This window comes from Bufo gargarizans, chromosome 10, assembly GCF_014858855.1.
Source record: "Bufo gargarizans isolate SCDJY-AF-19 chromosome 10, ASM1485885v1, whole genome shotgun sequence".
Lineage (NCBI taxonomy): Eukaryota > Metazoa > Chordata > Amphibia > Anura > Bufonidae > Bufo > Bufo gargarizans.
Window position 1 is genome coordinate 78,004,569 of NC_058089.1, and position 20,513 is coordinate 78,025,081.

Below are 20,513 nucleotides of genomic sequence, written 5' to 3' on the forward strand. Positions count from 1 at the left end.
TCGTCAACTTGTCAACCATTGCAGTTCTATAACCTGCTAACACACAATGTTGGCTCAGCATGCAATTATGTTAATAAATGTCATCATTGGTGATACTTATTCAAACTATATTGTTAAAGGGGTTCTTTGGTTTCTTAATGACATTTCCTTCTGCCCAGAGTACTCCAAACACTGCATATATACCTGTTTTCATTTCAGCACTCCACTCCCTTGTTTAGCATCACTGCATCCTGGCAGGATATTACATGCAGAGCTTCCTATTTGCCAACCAAAGCATGCATTGCGCTGTAATATTTCACATGGCTACCTCTGCCTAGCTAACATGTATAGAGGAGGTATGGAGGTGCAACTACTGCTGAGAGACTAGTGTGGTCGGAGGAGCAGGCCCTGAAAAAACATTACAGAGAAAAGCATCTTATTGCTAGTAAAACCCAGCAGGAAGCTAAAGAAAACAGCAAATTCTGCAAGTAAACATCCTGCCAGGATGCAGTGATGCCCAGAAAAGGATAAGGAATGGGCAGACGTGAGCAAAAAGGTACATGGGGCAAAAATATACAATGTTTGAACAGATATAGAAAATCATTATGAAATAAGAAAACCTGTTTAAAATACATTGGGTGAATTAATCTATGTAGAAGACAAGGAAAGGACAATAAAGGAAGAGACATAGGAATCAATAGCAACAGGGCACATATAGACAATAACAGGAATATGCTTTCTGTTATGTCTGAACTATCACTTATAACATCCAATTTCTAGCTATTGTCTTTTTTTTCTTCCTTTAAAATAAAATGTTAAGGCTACTTTCACACTAGCGTTTTTACTGGATCCGGCAGAGTTTAGCAAAAATGCTTTGGGGGATTGCTCTGGTAGACAGGAAAAGCGGGTGCAGAATAGAAGCAAAGACACGTTTGTAACTCAAAAATAGCAGTGTTTATTCACAATACTTGCAGGTTCACAGTATGACAGTAAATTTTCAGTATTGGTGTTCGTTCACACCCAAAACAGTTCATACAGAAAAACATTCACCTTTGATCCTGGGTGTTTAATCCACACCCAGCTGAATGCTCAGCCTCAAAGTCCACCTGCAGGCTTTAGGCGCCCTGCTCGCCTGACACACTGTCTTCAGCCAGCTTTCAGCCCACACACAGGCCTCAGATCTCAGCAGAGTTTTACACAACTTCAGTGTCAGAGAGGAGTAATCCACCCACCTGACATTGCTGGCTGTTTTATATAGGCCTGTCAAATCCCAGCCTGGACTGTAGGGAGTAGTCACCCACCCAGCACTTTGACTACTCCCAGTAATAGCCGTCCTGGATCAGCTATTTACAGCCAGTCTAGATAGCAAGGTGTCACACAGCAACTGCTGCTGACACATGAAAACTTGCTCTTACTCCACCGAGGCCAGGAACCTCGGTGACACATACCTATCATCCACAATGATTCCTTGTACCTTCTTACAGCTTACATTACTGATAATACATCCATATGCATCCGTTATGAATGGATCCGATTGTATTAGCTTTAACATTGCCAAGACGGATCCGTCATGAACTCTATTGAAAGTCAATGGAGGATGGATCTTTTTTCTATTGTGGCAGATTGTGTCAGAGAAAACGGATCTGTTCCCATTGACTTGCATTAGGGTTTATGCCGGATCCGTCTTGCTCTGCATTCCAGGACGGAAAGCAAACTACAACATGTTGCGGTTTGCTCTCCGGTATGGGAATGCAACTAAACTAAACGGAATGCATTTTGGAGGATTCTGTTCTGTTCAGTTTTGTCCTCATTGATAATGAATGGGGACAAAACTGAAGCGTTTTTTCCCAGTATTGAGCCCCTATGACGGAACTCAGTACCGTAAAACTAAAACGCTAGTGTGAAAGTAGCCTAATACATTAAATAAAAGCTATGGTTTAGCTTTGTCTTAGTTTGCAGTGAAAGTATTTAGCCATACAAGATAAAATAGGAGTACAATTCATTCTAGAATGTGGAATCAAATGAAAATATGTTTCTTGCTTTAATGAATATCTGTATGTTATGGTTACAAATATAATTTTATATATAATCAGAAATATACTCTTACTGTCCAATAAAGCTCACTGTCCCTCATCGTCATTAACCCTTCAGGCCACTGGGTATGACACAAAATAAAAAACAAAAAAGCGTTCAAGTCTTTCACTTGACCAATAAACAGTATTCACCATCACAGATCCTGTAAGCCTTTATTCTTCATCTTCCTCTTCGGTTTCATCATACCGGGGACCCATGACAAAATGTTGAGGGTATTCAATACCACATTCCTCTGCAAATCGCTGCCAGCGTGCATCATCACTCTCATGAGTAATGTATCTTTGCCCAACTTTGGTCTCTAACTCCCGGAGGTCCAACCAAGTTTGAAAATCCTGAAATAAAAGTATACATGATTTAACAATGAAGCAAAGTAAAGTGAGTTTCCTTTCCTTGTCTTTGGATAGTACATTTCATAACCCCTGATTTTGGAATAATAATGAAATTGACTGAGAACTTAGAAAATAACTTAACAGGGATATTCCAGGATTTTTATATTGATGGCCTATCAATCACCTCCCTACACCCTCGACGATCAGCTTTTTTGAGAAGCTCTAGTGCCAGAAGTCAGCACTGGAACTACGCAGCTACATTCATTGTGTAGTGGACAGAGCAGGTAATTGCATCTCTGCAGACACTGAATACTTTGAGGAGATGGCACTTTTTGATTGATTATGATCTTAAGGATAAGCATGGATATATTTAGGTCTAGAGGTGCCCCAAAAAGTGCAAAAGTGCCCTAGAGAGGCGTGGCCTGCTAGCACACTCTGCAAGCCTGCAGCCTTCATAGATCCTGCCTGCATACACAGACATGAACACGTGAAAACGTTTTTTGTTTTTATTTGCGAATGCTTTAAATTGCTTTAAAACTCCTACTGCCCTAGAGTGCGCCTTCTTAGACTTTGGATGAACGAGAGGCGCCCCCTCCCCCTTTGACCCAGATTATTACGCCCTTGAGAAGCAGTGATAGTCTTAGGCACATATATCAGTCTCTCATGGTATAAACTACAGGTGTTGACATTCTATTAATGGAAAATATTTGACACCCTGTGTGAAACTGAAAAATCACAGCCGTTTTTGCGTTTTAATTTATTATTTTATAATAACAAGAACATATAGAAATACATTATAAATAACAGTTACTTTAAAATGAAACATTTTTAAAACATTTTAAATTCCATCAAACAACAACATAGGATATTTTTGAGCACCTCAGTTCAAGTAATACTAGCTTTCACAATTCCCAATGCACTAGTACCACCAAGTGGTAACAGAACATAGCATTAAGCACTCCTTTCCATTATATTCAATTTCCCTTTCCTTCTACCCCAATTAATCTAAAATAATTTTCTGAGATTAGAAAAAAAAAGGGGGATTTATCAAAACTGGCGTGTGGTACGCAGTTCTTGATATTTCCTGCACAGCCGAAGGATGCCCTTAATTTATGGTGTGGTACAGGCCTCATCATAAATTTGGTACCTCCTCCGACAGTCCTAAACTAAAATCTACAGAGGCTTGTTTTCGGAAAATGGCATGAGCAGCATACAAACACCAATTTGCAGTATAATTTAAAAAATCACAAATACGGTGTTTCTTTTACCTCCGCCTCAATCAAGCATTTTTCCATGCACAACCTGTCAATCGCTCTGACTAGTGTTAAGCGAAGCGAGCTCCAGATACTTCATCCGAAGTGGCTTCAGAAAAAACCTCGGAATACTACTGTACGGAGATCCGTCTCCGTACAATATTAGAATGTATGGGCTCGGATGAGCCGAAGTGAGTTATTCGCAAAGTCGCGTGCGACTTCATTGAATAACTTCGGTAATTGATTTTGAAACTTGAAACTTAACTCGGCTTCGGTTCCGACTAGTACTTTGGAAGCGAAGCAAAGTTCGGTTTCACGTTCTAAAGTGTTTTTTTCAACTACCAAAGTTATTCAACAAAGTCACACGCATCTTCGTGAATAACTTACTTTGGTTCATCGGAGCGACGGATCTCCGTACAGTATTAGGGTCCATTCACATGTCTGCAAATGGGTCCGCATCCGTTCCGCAATATTGGGAACGGGTGCGGACCCATTTATTCTCAACAGGGCAGAACGGGATGCGGAGAGCACACTATGTGCTCTCCGCATCCGCATTTCCGGAGCGCGGCCCCGAACTTCCGGGCTTTGGTCCCGGACTTCCAGGGCACGACTCCGCAAAAAAATAGAACATGTCCTATTCTTGTCTGCAATTGCAGACAAGAATAGGCAGTTCTATGGGGGGTGCTGGCCGGGTGTATTGTGGATGCACAATACACTACGGATGTGTGAATGGACCCTTATTCCGAAGTTTCGAACAAAGCAACGTCGGATGAAGCATCTGAAGCGCGCTCCGCTCAACACTAATTCTGACCTCCACTCAGTTGTCTCCATTAGGTCCCTGTCTTTATATTTACAAGAATAACCCAGAAAAAAAAGTTATTGTACCTGCATCCATGGGTGACTAAGCGCCTTGTCCACACTGAATCGTCTTCTGATTTGTACTTGCAACAAACTGCTAATAAGGGCAATTGCTAGGAAGAGAAAAAAAGCATCACTGAGACAATGTAAATGTTCTATACTGTATGACCCCATGTATCAAAACTGCCTAACGGTAAAACTTTCTCAGTTGTCCATAGCAACCAATCAGTGCTTAGGTTTTATTTCTGAAAGAGCTCTGAAAAAATGAAAGGCGAGTTCTGATTGGGCCACTAAAACAGTTTTACTCTTAAGCAATTTTGATAAATGAGGCCCATTAAGTTATATTTCAGATAGCAAATGTGACTTTTAGGGCTCATGCACACGACTGTATGCCCTCTGAGACATACGGTCCGTGAGCGGGCATACACGGGAGCGCACAGCATCATAGGTTACTATGATACTGTGCGCATCGGGCCACCCGTGGGGGCTATTGTCCCGCACTCATATGATCATATGAGTGCGCAGGCGGCCCGATGCGCACAGTATCATAGTAACCTATGATGCTGTGCACTCCCGTGCACACAATGTATGCTGCTCCGGGACATATGGCCCGCTCACGGACTGTATGTCTCGGAGGGCATATGGTCGTGTGCATAAGCCCTTAATCTGAGAAAATCATTACAATTATTTTCTGAGGCAGTATGACAGTATTTACACTTCTGTATGAACGGTCTCTATGAGGACAGCATGTTTTTTTTTTTCAAAAAGTGGGATCATTTATCCTAATTAGAATAAACCTTGCTTCCTGGCTTAACTTCTCTTTAACGTTTAGCTATGAATAGCTACGAAAAACGTCACCATGATAAATCTGCATCGAAATGTATGATGCCTTTGCACACAGAAGATTTTGTTACCGAAAATTTCTGCCATTAGAAATCACTTCGATTTATCTGAATGGGGCTGTTTTGGTAGGAAGCACATGTATTTCCACAAGCCCCATTCAGATGAATGGAACTGATTTTCAGATGCAAAAAACTTTTGCAAAAAAATATGCTGCATGTGAAGGCGCCTAACCAAATCCACTTTCCCACTTTTCAGAACTGGAGTGAGTTGTGTAAAAATGCAAAATGTTGAAAACATTTTTGCATAAGTAACCTCAAAAAGTAAAAAAAAAAGCCCTATGTTACATCTTCTTGAAGGTTGTGCAGTCATGACACATTCTCCTATGACTTAACATTAAATTTTAACATTAACTTGTTTAGTAACATGTGAGGCAATACCAAGACGTGATATTTTCTATAACAAAACTACACCATACATATGTATGGCAGTGTACTGACTTTCCCCTAAAGGCAGATGTTGGGAGGAGAAATAGTCAAGTATGTTGGATTTCAACATGTCTAATCCTTTTGTCCTAAGGGGACCTAAGCTGCTGCTAGACACCTCTCCCCATTCAAACACATTCATGCTTAGCCCAATGTGCATTTGTCTGAGGGTCAGCGAAAAGTTCATGGTCAGTGTAAGGGCTGTATTATGCCTAGGGATGTAGCAAATGATTGTTGGGAAGGAGGAGTTCCTTCCCAACAATTTCATGCTAGTCAGTGGAGGAGATTGCTGCTATTACATGCAGAGATGCCCTCCACAGCATGAGGAAGAATGATCGCTAATGTCATCGCCGTCCTCATCTGCGATCTGCTGCCGGCAAGCGATGATTTTTAAACCTGCTGATAGATTGCGCTTGCCAGATGAAGTGTTTGCTCATTCATCGGCAGCAGTATTACACAGGCAGATCATCGTTATAGAGTGTTCCTACAAACGTTTGTCAGCGATGATATGCCCAACAATCGGCTGATCTAATACAGCCTTTAGACTAATCTGTGACGAATCTGGGATTGTTTACTTTAACGTTATCCGTTATCTTTGTAACAACTGTAAATCAGATTTTTACCATCATTTGAAATTTCATTCCACGGGTTCTTGGGATACATAAATGCTGCATTCCGTATCTGATCATTAATATCTTCATCTTCGTTAAAGGGAAAGGTACCACTAAGGCTGACATAGATGATCACTCCAACAGACCACATATCTAGTGACCGATTGTAACCAATGTTCCTTAAAACTTCAGGGGCCAGATATGCAGGAGTCCCAACAACAGACCTTCTGAAAGATTTTTCACCAATGATGCGAGCAAAGCCAAAGTCACAAAGTTTTACCTGGATTGTAAGCACACGGAAGAATACAGTTAGCTATATAAAATCAATAAGAATAAAGATGAACTAGTGCTATTGTTGATACATTAGGCAGAAAAATAGAAACATAGAAGATGGTGGCAGAAAAAGACTACCTGGTCCATCTAGTCTGCCTTTATAGTATTTCCTTTTTAGTTTTCTCTCAGGATAGATCTGTGTTTTTACCAGGCATGTTTAACGTCACTTACTGTAGACTTTCCAACCACATGTGATGGCATTTGTTCCAAGCATCTACTCTTATCAGTAAAATTATATTTTCAGACATTGCTTCTGATATTTCCTCCAACGAATTTCCGATTGTGTCCCATTGTTGTTGCATTTAGTTTCTTATTTAACCCACTGTAGTTTCGATCATGTTGCCCCATTCCCTTCTTTACTCAAGGCTGTACAAATTAAGGGGGTCATTTATTAGACTGAAATATGCCTATATTAGGTGTATTTCAGGCACCGATGGTTAGTTGCGCCGCAATATGTGACTTCTCCCCACTCACGCCAGGTCTAAAATAGTGGGCATGGCATGGGCGGAGATGGAGACTGGCCAGTAGGGCCATCTCACTCATCCTTTTCTACGCCTGGTTTAGGAATAGAAAGTGGTCTAAATGTAAGACAGCTAGGAAGCTGTAACTTCGACGATCCACCACATGCACAGAGGCTTTATTAAGAACGGCGTCTAAAATTCCGGTCTTAATAAATGACCCTTAAGTTCTTTAATTCTTTCTTGTTGACTTTTATTCTTAAAAGGTGAGGTTTTCAGAACTGAGCTCAGAACTCCAGATGTGGTCATCACAGTCTCGCCTTTTCTACCGGTTATACCTTTAGCTATACACAGCTATACTTGCTTTCCTTGTTGGCCACACTGACTCATTTTAAAGCTGTAAAGAATCAGGTATCCCAAATACTTCTCTTATGCTGCCTTGATAAACCAAGAACTGCCAATACGATAGAAAGACTTTCTTCTCCCCAAGTGCATACTTTTACATTTGGAAACATATAACTGCAGTTTTCATTGATCTGATCATTTATTCAGTAAAGATAAATTATTTTCCAACACATTTCTTTCATATATTGCTCGAAATAAAAATTACAGAAAAACACGTGAACCCAGAAAAATAAGTAACGAAGACGCATATTACAACAAAAATACCTTTTACATGTTATTACTATATATTCATAACTTCATAGACATATGTATAGATATACAGTATACAATCGTCCTATCTGTACCCCAGGTCCAAACAAGGAGATAAGGAACAAGAAAGGCAAATAGTACCTGAGCGCTCTGCTCTACCCCTTCCTTCTCTCACAGTAGGAGGGGTAAGTACAAAGAAGAGCAAGCTGTAACAGAGAAAGATCACCTATGACAGAGTCTGCAGAGAAGAGGGGGTAACCACATACTCCTAAGGGTGTATTAGACAGCCAGATTTAACAGGGGATTTTCGGGAAGGAAGCGTTCCTTCCTAGCAATCGTCTGCTCGCTAGCCGAGGAGAGAGCTGCTATTACATGCTCCTCCTCAGTATAGGGAGGAGCGATTATTATGCCATCACTCTTCCCTATACTGAATCATTGTTTGCTGGCAGCAGACTTTGATTACACACCACAATATGCCGCATGAAAACGATTTTTTTCTAAACATCTCAAAAGATTTGGATTGCCCAATGAACTAGCGTTTGCTCATTCATCGAGCAATTGGTGGCAGTATTACACTGCCAGATGATCGCTAACTAGGGTTACTACGAACGCTCGTTAACGATCATCTGCTGAAAAATCGGCAGGTGTAATACCTTCAAATGGATATAATGGCTGATGTAAGCAAATGGATATAATGGCTGATGTATGCAGTAAGAGAGATACACGCACTGTACAGTACCTACAATACATAATGCCCTTATACTGGAAACTGTAGTCAACTTTCCATACTGTTGAAAAAAGGTATATGAACACAAAGCAGTCAGCCATGCCTAAAGAACATTCTGTTCAGGTACATCAGGTGCTTTATAGCCTGTCGATAAGTTTGGCGTGTAGCTTTAGGCTACTTTCACACTAGCGTTTTTGCTGGATCTAGCAGGGTTCAGCAAAAACACATTTTCGTTACTGATAATACGACCATCTGCATCAGTTATGAACGGTTCCGGTTGTATTATCTTTAACATACGGATCCGTCATGAACTCCATTGAAAGTCAATGGGGGACGGATCCGTTTTCTATTGTGTCACATAGTATCAGAGTTAAACGGATCCATCCCCATTGACTTGCATTGTTGGCCATGACAGATCGGCCTTGCTCCGCATCTCATGACTGAAAGAAAACAGCAGCATGCTGCTGTTTGCTTTCCGGTATGGCAACGCAATCAAATGGAACGGAATGCATTTTGGAGCACTCCGTACTGTCCAGTTCTGTTTTATCCCATTGACAATTAATGGGGACAAAACGGAAGTGTTTTTTTCTGGTATTGAGACCCTATTACGGATCTTAATACCGGAAAATAGCAATCCTAGCGTGAATGTAGCCTTAGGTTATTTTCACACTGGCGGTAGCCTTTTCCGTCAGGTTGTTCCGGCGGAGGAACAGCCTGCAGGATCCGTCGTAACGCTAGCCCACCGAAGTCCGAAGTCCGCTCTGGCCCCATTCAATATAATGGGATGGTCCGGAGGTCCGGCTGCAGCACGGCAAACATGTCGAGAGGAGGCCGGGCAAAAACTACAGCATGCTACCTTTTTTTGTCCGGCCACCTCTCGGGTTGTGTGCTGTGCTGCGACCGGACCTCTGACTGCCCTCATTATAGTGAATAGGGCTGTAGTGGACTTCCGGTGGCATGGTGGGCTAGCATTAGCACGGATCCAGAAGGCTGTTCCCCCTGCCGGATCCTGCTGCCGCAAGTGTGAAAGTAGCCTTAAAAACACAGATGTGAAAGTAGCCTTAGTCCGGTGTAAACATGTGGTGCAGTACATTGTAGTTCTGAGTACAAAATATTAACTTCAATCAGAAAAAAAACAAGTGTAAAACATGAATTTTAATAGAAAACAATATCTGTGATGACGGCACAGTTCTCACAGTACCATCACAAGTAGGGATGAGCGAACTCGAACTGTATAGTTCGGGTTCGTACCGAATTTTGGGGTGTCCGTGACACGGACCCGAACCCGGACATTTTCGTAAAAGTCCGGGTTCGGGTTCGGTGTTCGTCGCTTTCTTCGCGCTTTTGTGACGCTTTCTTGGCGCTTTTTGAAAGGCTGCAAAGCAGCCAATCAACAAGCGTCATACTACTTGCCCCAAGAGGCCATCACAGCCATGCCTACTATTGGCATGGCTGTGATTGGCCAGAGCACCATGTGACCCAGCCTCTATTTAAGCTGGAGTCACATAGCGCCGCCCGTCACTCTGCTCTGATTAGCGTAGGGAGAGGTTGCGGCTGCGACAGTAGGGCGAGATTAGGCAGATTAACTCCTCCAAAGGACTTGATTAACTGATCGATCTGCAGCTGTGGATCATTGAGCTGCTGATCCTCAATTGCTCACTGTTTTTAGGCTGCACAGACCGTTTGTCAGTCACATTTTTCTGGGGTGATCGGCGGCCATTTTGTGTCTTGTGGTGCGCCAGCACAAGCTGCGACCAAGTGCATTTAACCCTCAATGGTGTGGTTGTTTTTTGGCTAAAGCCTACATCAGGGTGAAGCTGTCACACCAAGTGCATTTAACCAGCAATAGTCTGTTCATTTTTTGGCCATATACAAAATCAGGGGCAAGCTGCGCCTGTCACCAAGTGCATTTAACCCTCAATGGTGTGGTTGTTTTTTGGCTAAAGCCTACATCAGGGTGAAGCTGTCACACCAAGTGCATTTAACCAGCAATAGTCTGTTCATTTTTTGGCCATATACTAAATCAGGGGCAAGCTGCGCCTGTCACCAAGTGCATTTAACCCTCAATGGTGTGGTTGTTTTTTGGCTAAAGCCTACATCAGGGTGAAGCTGTCACACCAAGTGCATTTAACCAGCAATAGTCTGTTTATTTTTTGGCCATATCCCAGTCTAATTCTGTCACTAAATCCATACCGGTCACCCAGCGCCTAAATACTAGGCCTCAAATTTATATCCAGCTAAATCTGTCCCTAGTGCTGTAGCTGGGCGAGTTATTTAGTGTCCGTTCAAGCACATTTCTTGTTCTGGGTTGAAATACAATTCCCAATTTAGCAATTTCATAATTTAGTGGTTTCTGCTATATCAGAGCTATTTGAAATCTATCCCTAAAAGGGTATATAATATTCAAGGTGCACATTGGGTCATTCAGAATAACTTCACACACACCCGCTACTGTGTATTTCCAAGTCTAATTCTGTCACTAAACCCATACCTGTCACGCAGCGCCTAAATACTAGGCCTCAAATTTATATCCAGCTAAATCTGTCCCTAGTGCTGTAGCTGGGCGAGTTATTTAGTGTCCGTTCAAGCACATTTCTTGTTCTGGGTTGAAATACAATTCCCAATTTAGCAATTTCATAATTTAGTGGTTTCTGCTATATCAGAGCTATTTGAAATCTATCCCTAAAAGGGTATATAATATTCAAGGTGCACATTGGGTCATTCAGAATAACTTCACACACACCCGCTACTGTGTATTTCCAAGTCTAATTCTGTCACTAAACCCATACCTGTCACCCAGCGCCTAAATACTAGGCCTCAAATTTATATCCTGCTAAATCTCTCGTTAACGCTGTCCTGTTGTGGCTGGGAAAGTTATTTAGTGTCCGTCAAAGCACATTTCTTGTTCTGGGTTGAAATACAATTCCCAATTTAGCAATTTCATAATTTAGTGGTTTCTGCTATATCAGAGCTATTTGAAATCTATCCCTAAAAGGGTATATAATATTCAAGGTGCACATTGGGTCATTCAGAATAACTTCACACACACCCGCTACTGTGTATTTCCAAGTCTAATTCTGGCACTAAACCCATACCTGTCACCCAGCGCCTAAATACTAGGCCTCAAATTTATATCCCGCTAAATCTGTCCTTAGTGCTGTAGCTGGGCGAGTTATTTAGTGTCCGTTCAAGCACATTTCTTGTTCTGGGTTGAAATACAATTCCCAATTTAGCAATTTCATAATTTAGTGGTTTCTGCTATATCAGAGCTATTTGAAATCTATCCCTAAAAGGGTATATAATATTCAAGGTGCACATTGGGTCATTCAGAATAACTTCACACACACCCGCTACTGTGTATTTCCAAGTCTAATTCTGGCACTAAACCCATACCTGTCACCCAGCGCCTAAATACTAGGCCTCAAATTTATATCCCGCTAAATCTGTCCTTAGTGCTGTAGCTGGGCGAGTTATTTAGTGTCCGTTCAAGCACATTTCTTGTTCTGGGTTGAAATACAATTCCCAATTTAGCAATTTCATAATTTAGTGGTTTCTGCTATATCAGAGCTATTTGAAATCTATCCCTAAAAGGGTATATAATATTCAAGGTGCACATAGGGTCATTCAGAATAACTTCACACACCCGCTACTGTGCATTTCCAAATCTAATTCTGTCACTAAACCCATACCTGTCACCCAGCGCCTAAATACTAGGCCTCAAATTTATATCCCGCTAAATCTCTCGTTACCGCTGTCCTGTTGTGGCTGGGAAAGTTATTTAGTGTCCGTCAAAGCACATTTTTTGTTCTGGGTTGAAATACAATTCCCAATTTAGCAATTTCATAATTTAGTCGTTTCTGCTATATCAGAGCTATTTGAAATCTATCCCTAAAAGGGTAGATCATATTGAAGGTGCACATAGGGTCATTCAGAATAACTTCACACACACGCTTCTGTGCATTTCCAAGTCTAATTCTGTCACTAAATCCATACCGGTCACCCAGCGCCTAAATACTAGGCCTCAAATTTATATCCCGCTGAATTTGAATACAATACATTGGGCCAAATAATATATTTGTTGTTGTGGTGAACCATAACAATGAGAAAAACATCTAGTAAGGGACGCGGACGTGGACATGGTCGTGGTGGTGTTAGTGGACCCTCTGGTGCTGGGAGAGGACGTGGCCGTTCTGCCACATCCACACGTCCTAGTGTACCAACTACCTCAGGTCCCAGTAGCCGCCAGAATTTACAGCGATATATGGTGGGGCCCAATGCCGTTCTAAGGATGGTAAGGCCTGAGCAGGTACAGGCATTAGTCAATTGGGTGGCCGACAGTGGATCCAGCACGTTCACATTATCTCCCACCCAGTCTTCTGCAGAAAGCGCACAGATGGCGCCTGAAAACCAACCCCATCAGTCTGTCACATCACCCCCATGCATACCAGGGAAACTGTCTCAGCCTCAAGTTATGCAGCAGTCTCTTATGCTGTTTGAAGACTCCGCTGGCAGGGTTTCCCAAGGGCATCCACCTAGCCCTTCCCCAGCGGTGAAAGACATAGAATGCACTGACGCACAACCACTTATGTTTCCTGATGATGAGGACATGGGAATACCACCTCAGCATGTCTCTGATGATGACGAAACACAGGTGCCAACTGCTGCGTCTTTCTGCAGTGTGCAGACTGAACAGGAGGTCAGGGATCAAGACTGGGTGGAAGACGATGCAGGGGACGATGAGGTCCTAGACCCCACATGGAATGAAGGTCGTGCCACTGACTTTCACAGTTCGGAGGAAGAGGCAGTGGTGAGACCGAGCCAACAGCGTAGCAAAAGAGGGAGCAGTGGGCAAAAGCAGAACACCCGCCGCCAAGAGACTCCGCCTGCTACTGACCGCCGCCATCTGGGACCGAGCACCCCAAAGGCAGCTTCAAGGAGTTCCCTGGCATGGCACTTCTTCAAACAATGTGCTGACGACAAGACCCGAGTGGTTTGCACGCTGTGCCATCAGAGCCTGAAGCGAGGCATTAACGTTCTGAACCTGAGCACAACCTGCATGACCAGGCACCTGCATGCAAAGCATGAACTGCAGTGGAGTAAACACCTTAAAACCAAGGAAGTCACTCAGGCTCCCCCTGCTACCTCTTCTGCTGCTGCCGCCTCGGCCTATTCTGCTGCTGCCGCCTCGGCCTCTTCCTCCGCCTCTGGAGGAACGTTGGCACCTGCCGCCCAGCAAACAGGGGATGTACCACCAACACCACCACCACCACCTCCGTCACCAAGCGTCTCAACCATGTCACACGCCAGCGTTCAGCTCTCCATCTCACAAACATTTGATAGAAAGCGTAAATTCCCACCTAGCCACCCTCGATCCCTGGCCCTGAATGCCAGCATTTCTAAACTACTGGCCTATGAAATGCTGTCATTTAGGCTGGTGGACACAGACAGCTTCAAACAGCTCATGTCGCTTGCTGTCCCACAGTATGTTGTTCCCAGCCGGCACTACTTCTCCAAGAGAGCCGTGCCTTCCCTGCACAACCAAGTATCCGATAAAATCAAGTGTGCACTGCGCAACGCCATCTGTGGCAAGGTCCACCTAACCACAGATACGTGGACCAGTAAGCACGGCCAGGGACGCTATATCTCCCTAACTGCACACTGGGTAAATGTAGTGGCAGCTGGGCCCCAGGCGGAGAGCTGTTTGGCGCACGTCCTTCCGCCGCCAAGGATCGCAGGGCAACATTCTTTGCCTCCTGTTGCCACCTCCTCCTTCTCGGCTTCCTCCTCCTCTTCTTCCACCTGCTCATCCAGTCAGCCACACACCTTCACCACCAACTTCAGCACAGCCCGGGGTAAACGTCAGCAGGCCATTCTGAAACTCATATGTTTGGGGGACAGGCCCCACACCGCACAGGAGTTGTGGCGGGGTATAGAACAACAGACCGACGAGTGGTTGCTGCCGGTGAGCCTCAAGCCCGGCCTGGTGGTGTGTGATAATGGGCGAAATCTCGTTGCAGCTCTGGGACTAGCCAATTTGACGCACATCCCTTGCTTGGCGCATGTGCTGAATTTGGTGGTGCAGAAGTTCATTCACAACTACCCCGACATGTCAGAGCTGCTGCATAAAGTGCGGGCCGTCTGTTCGCGCTTCCGGCGTTCACATCCTGCTGCTGCTCGCCTGTCTGCGCTACAGCGTAACTTCGGCCTTCCCGCTCACCGCCTCATATACGACGTGCCCACCAGGTGGAACTCCACCTTGCACATGCTGGACAGACTGTGCGAGCAGCAGCAGGCCATAGTGGAGTTTCAGCTGCAGCACGCACGGGTCAGTCGCACTACAGAACAGCACCACTTCACCACCAATGACTGGGCCTCCATGCGAGACCTGTGTGCCCTGTTGCGCTGTTTCGAGTACTCCACCAACATGGCCAGTGGCGATGACACCGTTATCAGCGTTACAATACCACTTCTATGTCTCCTTGAGAAAACACTTAGGGCGATGATGGAAGAGGAGGTGGCCCAGGAGGAGGAGGAGGAGGAGGAGGAGGAGGAGGAGGAAGAGGGGTCATTTTTAGCACTTTCAGGCCAGTCTCTTCGAAGTGACTCAGAGGGAGGTTTTTGGCAACAGCAGAGGCCAGGTACAAATGTGGCCAGCCAGGGCCCACTACTGGAGGACGAGGAGGACGAGGATGAGGAGGAGGTGGAGGAGGATGAGGATGAAGCATGGTCACAGCGGGGTGGCACCCAACGCAGCTCGGGTCCATCACTGGTGCGTGGCTGGGGGGAAAGGCAGGACGATGACGATACGCCTCCCACAGAGGACAGCTTGTCCTTATCCCTGGGCAGCCTGGCACACATGAGCGACTACATGCTGCAGTGCCTGCGCAACGACAGCAGAGTTGCCCACATTTTAACCTGTGCGGACTACTGGGTTGCCACCCTGCTGGATCCACGCTACAAAGACAATGTGCCCACCTTACTTCCTGCACTGGAGCGTGATAGGAAGATGCGCGAGTACAAGCGCACGTTGGTAGACGCGCTACTGAGAGCATTCCCAAATGTCACAGGGGAACAAGTGGAAGCCCAAGGCCAAGGCAGAGGAGGAGCAAGAGGTCGCCAAGGCAGCTGTGTCACGGCCAGCTCCTCTGAGGGCAGGGTTAGCATGGCAGAGATGTGGAAAACTTTTGTCAACACGCCACAGCTAACTGCACCACCACCTGATACGCAACGTGTTAGCAGGAGGCAACATTTCACTAACATGGTGGAACAGTACGTGTGCACACCCCTCCACGTACTGACTGATGGTTCGGCCCCATTCAACTTCTGGGTCTCTAAATTGTCCACGTGGCCAGAGCTAGCCTTTTATGCCTTGGAGGTGCTGGCCTGCCCGGCAGCCAGCGTTTTGTCTGAACGTGTATTCAGCACGGCAGGGGGCGTCATTACAGACAAACGCAGCCGCCTGTCTACAGCCAATGTGGACAAGCTGACGTTCATAAAAATGAACCAGGCATGGATCCCACAGGACCTGTCCGTCCCTTGTCCAGATTAGACATTAACTACCTCCCCATAACCATATATTATTGGACTCCAGGGCACTTCCTCATTCAATCCTATTTTTATTTTCATTTTACCATTATATTGCGATGCTACCCAAAGTTGAATGAACCTCTCCTCTGCCTGTGTGCTAGGCCTAAATATATGCCAATGGACTGTTGCAGTGGTGGCTGACATGAAGCCTGATTCTCTGCTATGACATGCAGACTAATTCTCTGCTGACATGAAGCCAGATTGTCTGTTACGGGACCTCCCTCCTCTGCCTGGGTGCTGGGCCTAAATTTATGACAATGGACTGTTGCAGTGGTGGCTGACGTGAAGCCTCATTCTCTGCTATGACATGCAGACTGATTCTCTGCTGACATGAAGCCAGATTGTCTGTTACGGGACCTCTCTCCTCTGCCTGTGTGCTAGGCCTAAATATATGCCAATGGACTGTTGCAGTGGTGGCTGACGTGAAGCCTGATTCTCTGCTATGACATGCAGACTGATTCTCTGCTGACATGAAGCCAGATCCTCTGTTACGGGACCTCTCTCCTCTGCCTGTGTGTGTGCTGGGCCTAAATATATGCCAATGGACTGTTGCAGTGGTGGCTGACGTGAAGCCTCATTCTCTGCTATGACATGCAGACTAATTCTCTGCTGACATGAAGACAGATTCTCTGTTACGGGACCTCCCTCCTCTGCCTGGGTGCTGGGCCTAAATATATGCCAATGGACTGTTGCAGTGGTGGGTGACGTGAAGCCTCATTCTCTGCTATGACATGCAGACTAATTCTCTGCTGACATGAAGCCAGATTGTCTGTTACGGGACCTCTCTCCTCTGCCTGTGTGTGTGCTGGGCCTAAATATATGCCAATGGACTGTTGCAGTGGTGGCTGACGTGAAGCCTCATTCTCTGCTATGACATGCAGACTAATTCTCTGCTGACATGAAGACAGATTCTCTGTTACGGGACCTCTCTCCTATGCCTGTGTGTGTGCTGGGCCTAAATATATGCCAATGGACTGTTGCAGTGGTGGCTGACGTGAAGCCTCATTCTCTGCTATGACATGCAGACTAATTCTCTGCTGACATGAAGACAGATTCTCTGTTACGGGACCTCCCTCCTCTGCCTGGGTGCTGAGCCTAAATATATGCCAATGGACTGTTGCAGTGGTGGGTGACGTGAAGCCTGATTCTCTGCTATGACATGCAGACTAATTCTCTGCTGACATGAAGACAGATTCTCTGTTACGGGACCTCTCTCCTCTGCCTGTGTGTGTGCTGGGCCTAAATATATGCCAATGGACTGTTGCAGTGGTGGCTGACGTGAAGCCTCATTCTCTGCTATGACATGCAGACTAATTCTCTGCTGACATGAAGACAGATTCTCTGTTACGGGACCTCCCTCCTCTGCCTGGGTGCTGGGCCTAAATATATGCCAATGGACTGTTGCAGTGGTGGCTGACGTGAAGCCTCATTCTCTGCTATGACATGCAGACTGATTCTCTGCTGACATGAAGCCAGATCGTCTGTTACGGGACCTCTCTGCTCTGCCTGTGTGCTAGGCCTAAATATATGCCAATGGACTGTTGCAGTGGTGGGTGACGTGAAGCCTCATTCTCTGCTATGACATGCAGACTGATTCTCTGCTGTCATGAAGCCAGATTGTCTGTTACGGGACCTCTCTGCTCTGCCTGTGTGCTAGGCCTAAATATATGCCAATGGACTGTTGCAGTGGTGGGTGACGTGAAGCCTCATTCTCTGCTATGACATGCAGACTAATTCTCTGCTGACATGAAGACAGATTCTCTGTTACGGGACCTCCCTCCTCTGCCTGGGTGCTGGGCCTAAATATATGCCAATGGACTGTTGCAGTGGTGGCTGACGTGAAGCCTCATTCTCTGCTATGACATGCAGACTAATTCTCTGCTGACATGAAGACAGATTCTCTGTTACGGGACCTCTCTCCTCTGCCTGGGTGCCGGGGCCTAAATATCTGAGAATGGACTGTTCCAGTGGTGGGTGACGGGAAGCCAGATTCTCTGCTATGGAACCTCTCTCCAATTGATTTTGGTTAATTTTTATTTATTTAATTTTTAATTTAATTCATTTCCCTATCCACATTTGTTTGCAGGGGATTTACCTACATGTTGCTGCCTTTTGCAGCCCTCTAGCTCTTTCCTGGGCTGTTTTACAGCCTTTTTAGTGCCGAAAAGTTCGGGTCCCCATTGACTTCAATGGGGTTCGGGTTCGGGACGAAGTTCGGATCGGGTTCGGATCCCGAACCCGAACATTTCCGGGATGTTCGGCCGAACTTCTCGAACCCGAACATCCAGGTGTTCGCTCAACTCTAATCACAAGTCACACTCTATGATAAACATGCAATTGGTGCTTGTTTGCGTCAGTCTACAAGGGTATGGCCACACGGTCAGGTTTCTGCATGCAGATTTGGAAGACAAAATCAGAAGTGGGTCATAAATGGAGAGAAAGTATAAAGGACAAATATGACTTTTCCTCTTTTTTTTAGTTCACTCCCGGTTTTGGCTTCCAAGGACACCAGACCGTGTGGCCGGACCCTAACATTGGTCACAGTTGTTTCTCCCTCATTCAGTTGTATTGATTATCTGCAGTACAGCCACATTCCATGGGGAAATAATAATTGATAATCAAGTATCCTTTGGGGTGCATTCACAAATTTATGCATTTTTACAAGTCTTTTTTTTTTAGCTTGACTGCATTGTTTTGCTTCCAAAAAAAATTGCCAAAACCTATGTGTGCACCTACCCTAAGGCTACTTTCATATCTGCATTTTTAAAGAGGAACTGCTCACTAGATGTCATTATATCCAGTATAGCTAGATGCTGCAATTCACTGCCGGATCCCATTGATGTTTTCTGTCTGGCCGAAACCCAGTACTCATGCCGGAAACCGTCCAGAATACCGCCGGATCCCATTGTAGTCATAGGTGAGCTGGTGGTGTGTGGCCCTATCCGGCTATGCTGGATAAAGTGAATTCCGTCAGGCTGTCCCTCTGACTTATAAACGCAGACGTGAAACTAGCCTAATGCTGTCGATTTTTTTAATGGTGTATTTTGCACAGCGTGAGTCTAGCATTTTCTTTGTGATGCTTTTTCCCCTATTTTCCCTAGATGGTGATGCATGCTACATTTTTGAAAAGAAGCAAGAAAGACAAAAATGCCACCTAATTAACAAACCCTCCAGGCGCAAAAAAAAAAAAAAAAACACTCATGAGTCCTGCATTTCATCTAACATCTGGAGCTGGTGTTTTTCCAGCAAAAAAAACAGGGGAAAAATGTCACAAGTGCAGAAAAACTCCACTACAAACTATGCATCCTTAATTTCATTCTGATTTTAAGAAAGTGAAGTAGTGCTCTCTTCCCCATACTGTAATTTCTATATATTCATTTTCATAGTATTGTCTTCAAAAGTTGTGATATATTTTTATAGGGATTACATCTTCAGAAAATTAATGGGAGCAGAGGTGCAGTGACGAGCTCCGTCATAGACAAAGTAGATGAAGCTGTCTGCTTCCAGTGCTGGAGCGATTGTTGAAGAGCTGATTGGCAGGGTGCAGGGTGAAAAACTGTGTGGAGGGTGTTAAAACAATAACAAAGCTAACCGTACCAAGCCTCCTTCAATCCAGCGCTACCACTTCTTCCTCTGCACTAGGCTGCAGGCAGGACATATTGTTTTGGCTGCAGCAGTGATGTGCCGTATACCACATCACAATTACTGGTCTCAGCGGTTTGTGCACTACACCACTGAGGCCAACCCTTGTAAAGTGAAGATTGTCTTGAAAAAATACATTTCTTCCTTTGTTGGTGATTTCAAAGACAGATTAATATAGGAACCTTCATACACAAGACCATACGCATTCACACTATGACAACTGTTACTCAGCAAGCCTTTTTATTCGCTACTATTCTTACCTGTGGAAATGGATCTTCTGTTACTAAGAGAACATTCTCCGGTTTGAGATCACAGTGTACTATATTCTTTGCGTGAAGGTGGCGGAGAGCTACCAATATCTATAAAAAAAAAAGTGCATTTTGAGTAATATTTTTTAGAGGCATTTTACTGAACTTCACATTTATGTTTATTTACACATATGCTTATAAGGAATGTTGTACTGTGTATATGGTTTTATATTTTATTCCACTTTATAGCCCAATGGTCCATATTTACAAAGACTGGCTTTATTTGGGGTGACATCAGTTCAATTTGTAAAAAGACAATAAATTTGGCTCACTTTTGCCTACCTGTGAGGAAATTATGCTTATGTGTGCCCGAAGATTTGCACCAAAATTTGAACTATTTCCTCCTATTCCTTCT

General features: G+C 44.6%; 1 protein-coding gene across 2 annotated transcripts in view; it reads right to left on the minus strand.

The window, feature by feature from the left end:
- Positions 1 to 1,781: 1,781 nt before the first annotated feature.
- The window catches only part of LOC122920263 (serine/threonine-protein kinase D1-like), a 141,061-nt gene continuing 122,329 nt past the window's right edge, over positions 1,782 to 20,513 (minus strand). For both annotated transcript variants that reach the window (XM_044269636.1, XM_044269637.1), the window contains exons 16-19: positions 20,111 to 20,209; positions 6,462 to 6,729; positions 4,541 to 4,626; positions 1,782 to 2,405 (exon numbers count right to left, since the gene is read on the minus strand). In XM_044269636.1, coding sequence (XP_044125571.1) covers positions 2,226 to 2,405; positions 4,541 to 4,626; positions 6,462 to 6,729; positions 20,111 to 20,209 — 633 coding nt within the window. In that variant the 3' untranslated portion in view covers positions 1,782 to 2,225. The remainder of the gene's footprint in view (positions 2,406 to 4,540; positions 4,627 to 6,461; positions 6,730 to 20,110; positions 20,210 to 20,513) is intronic.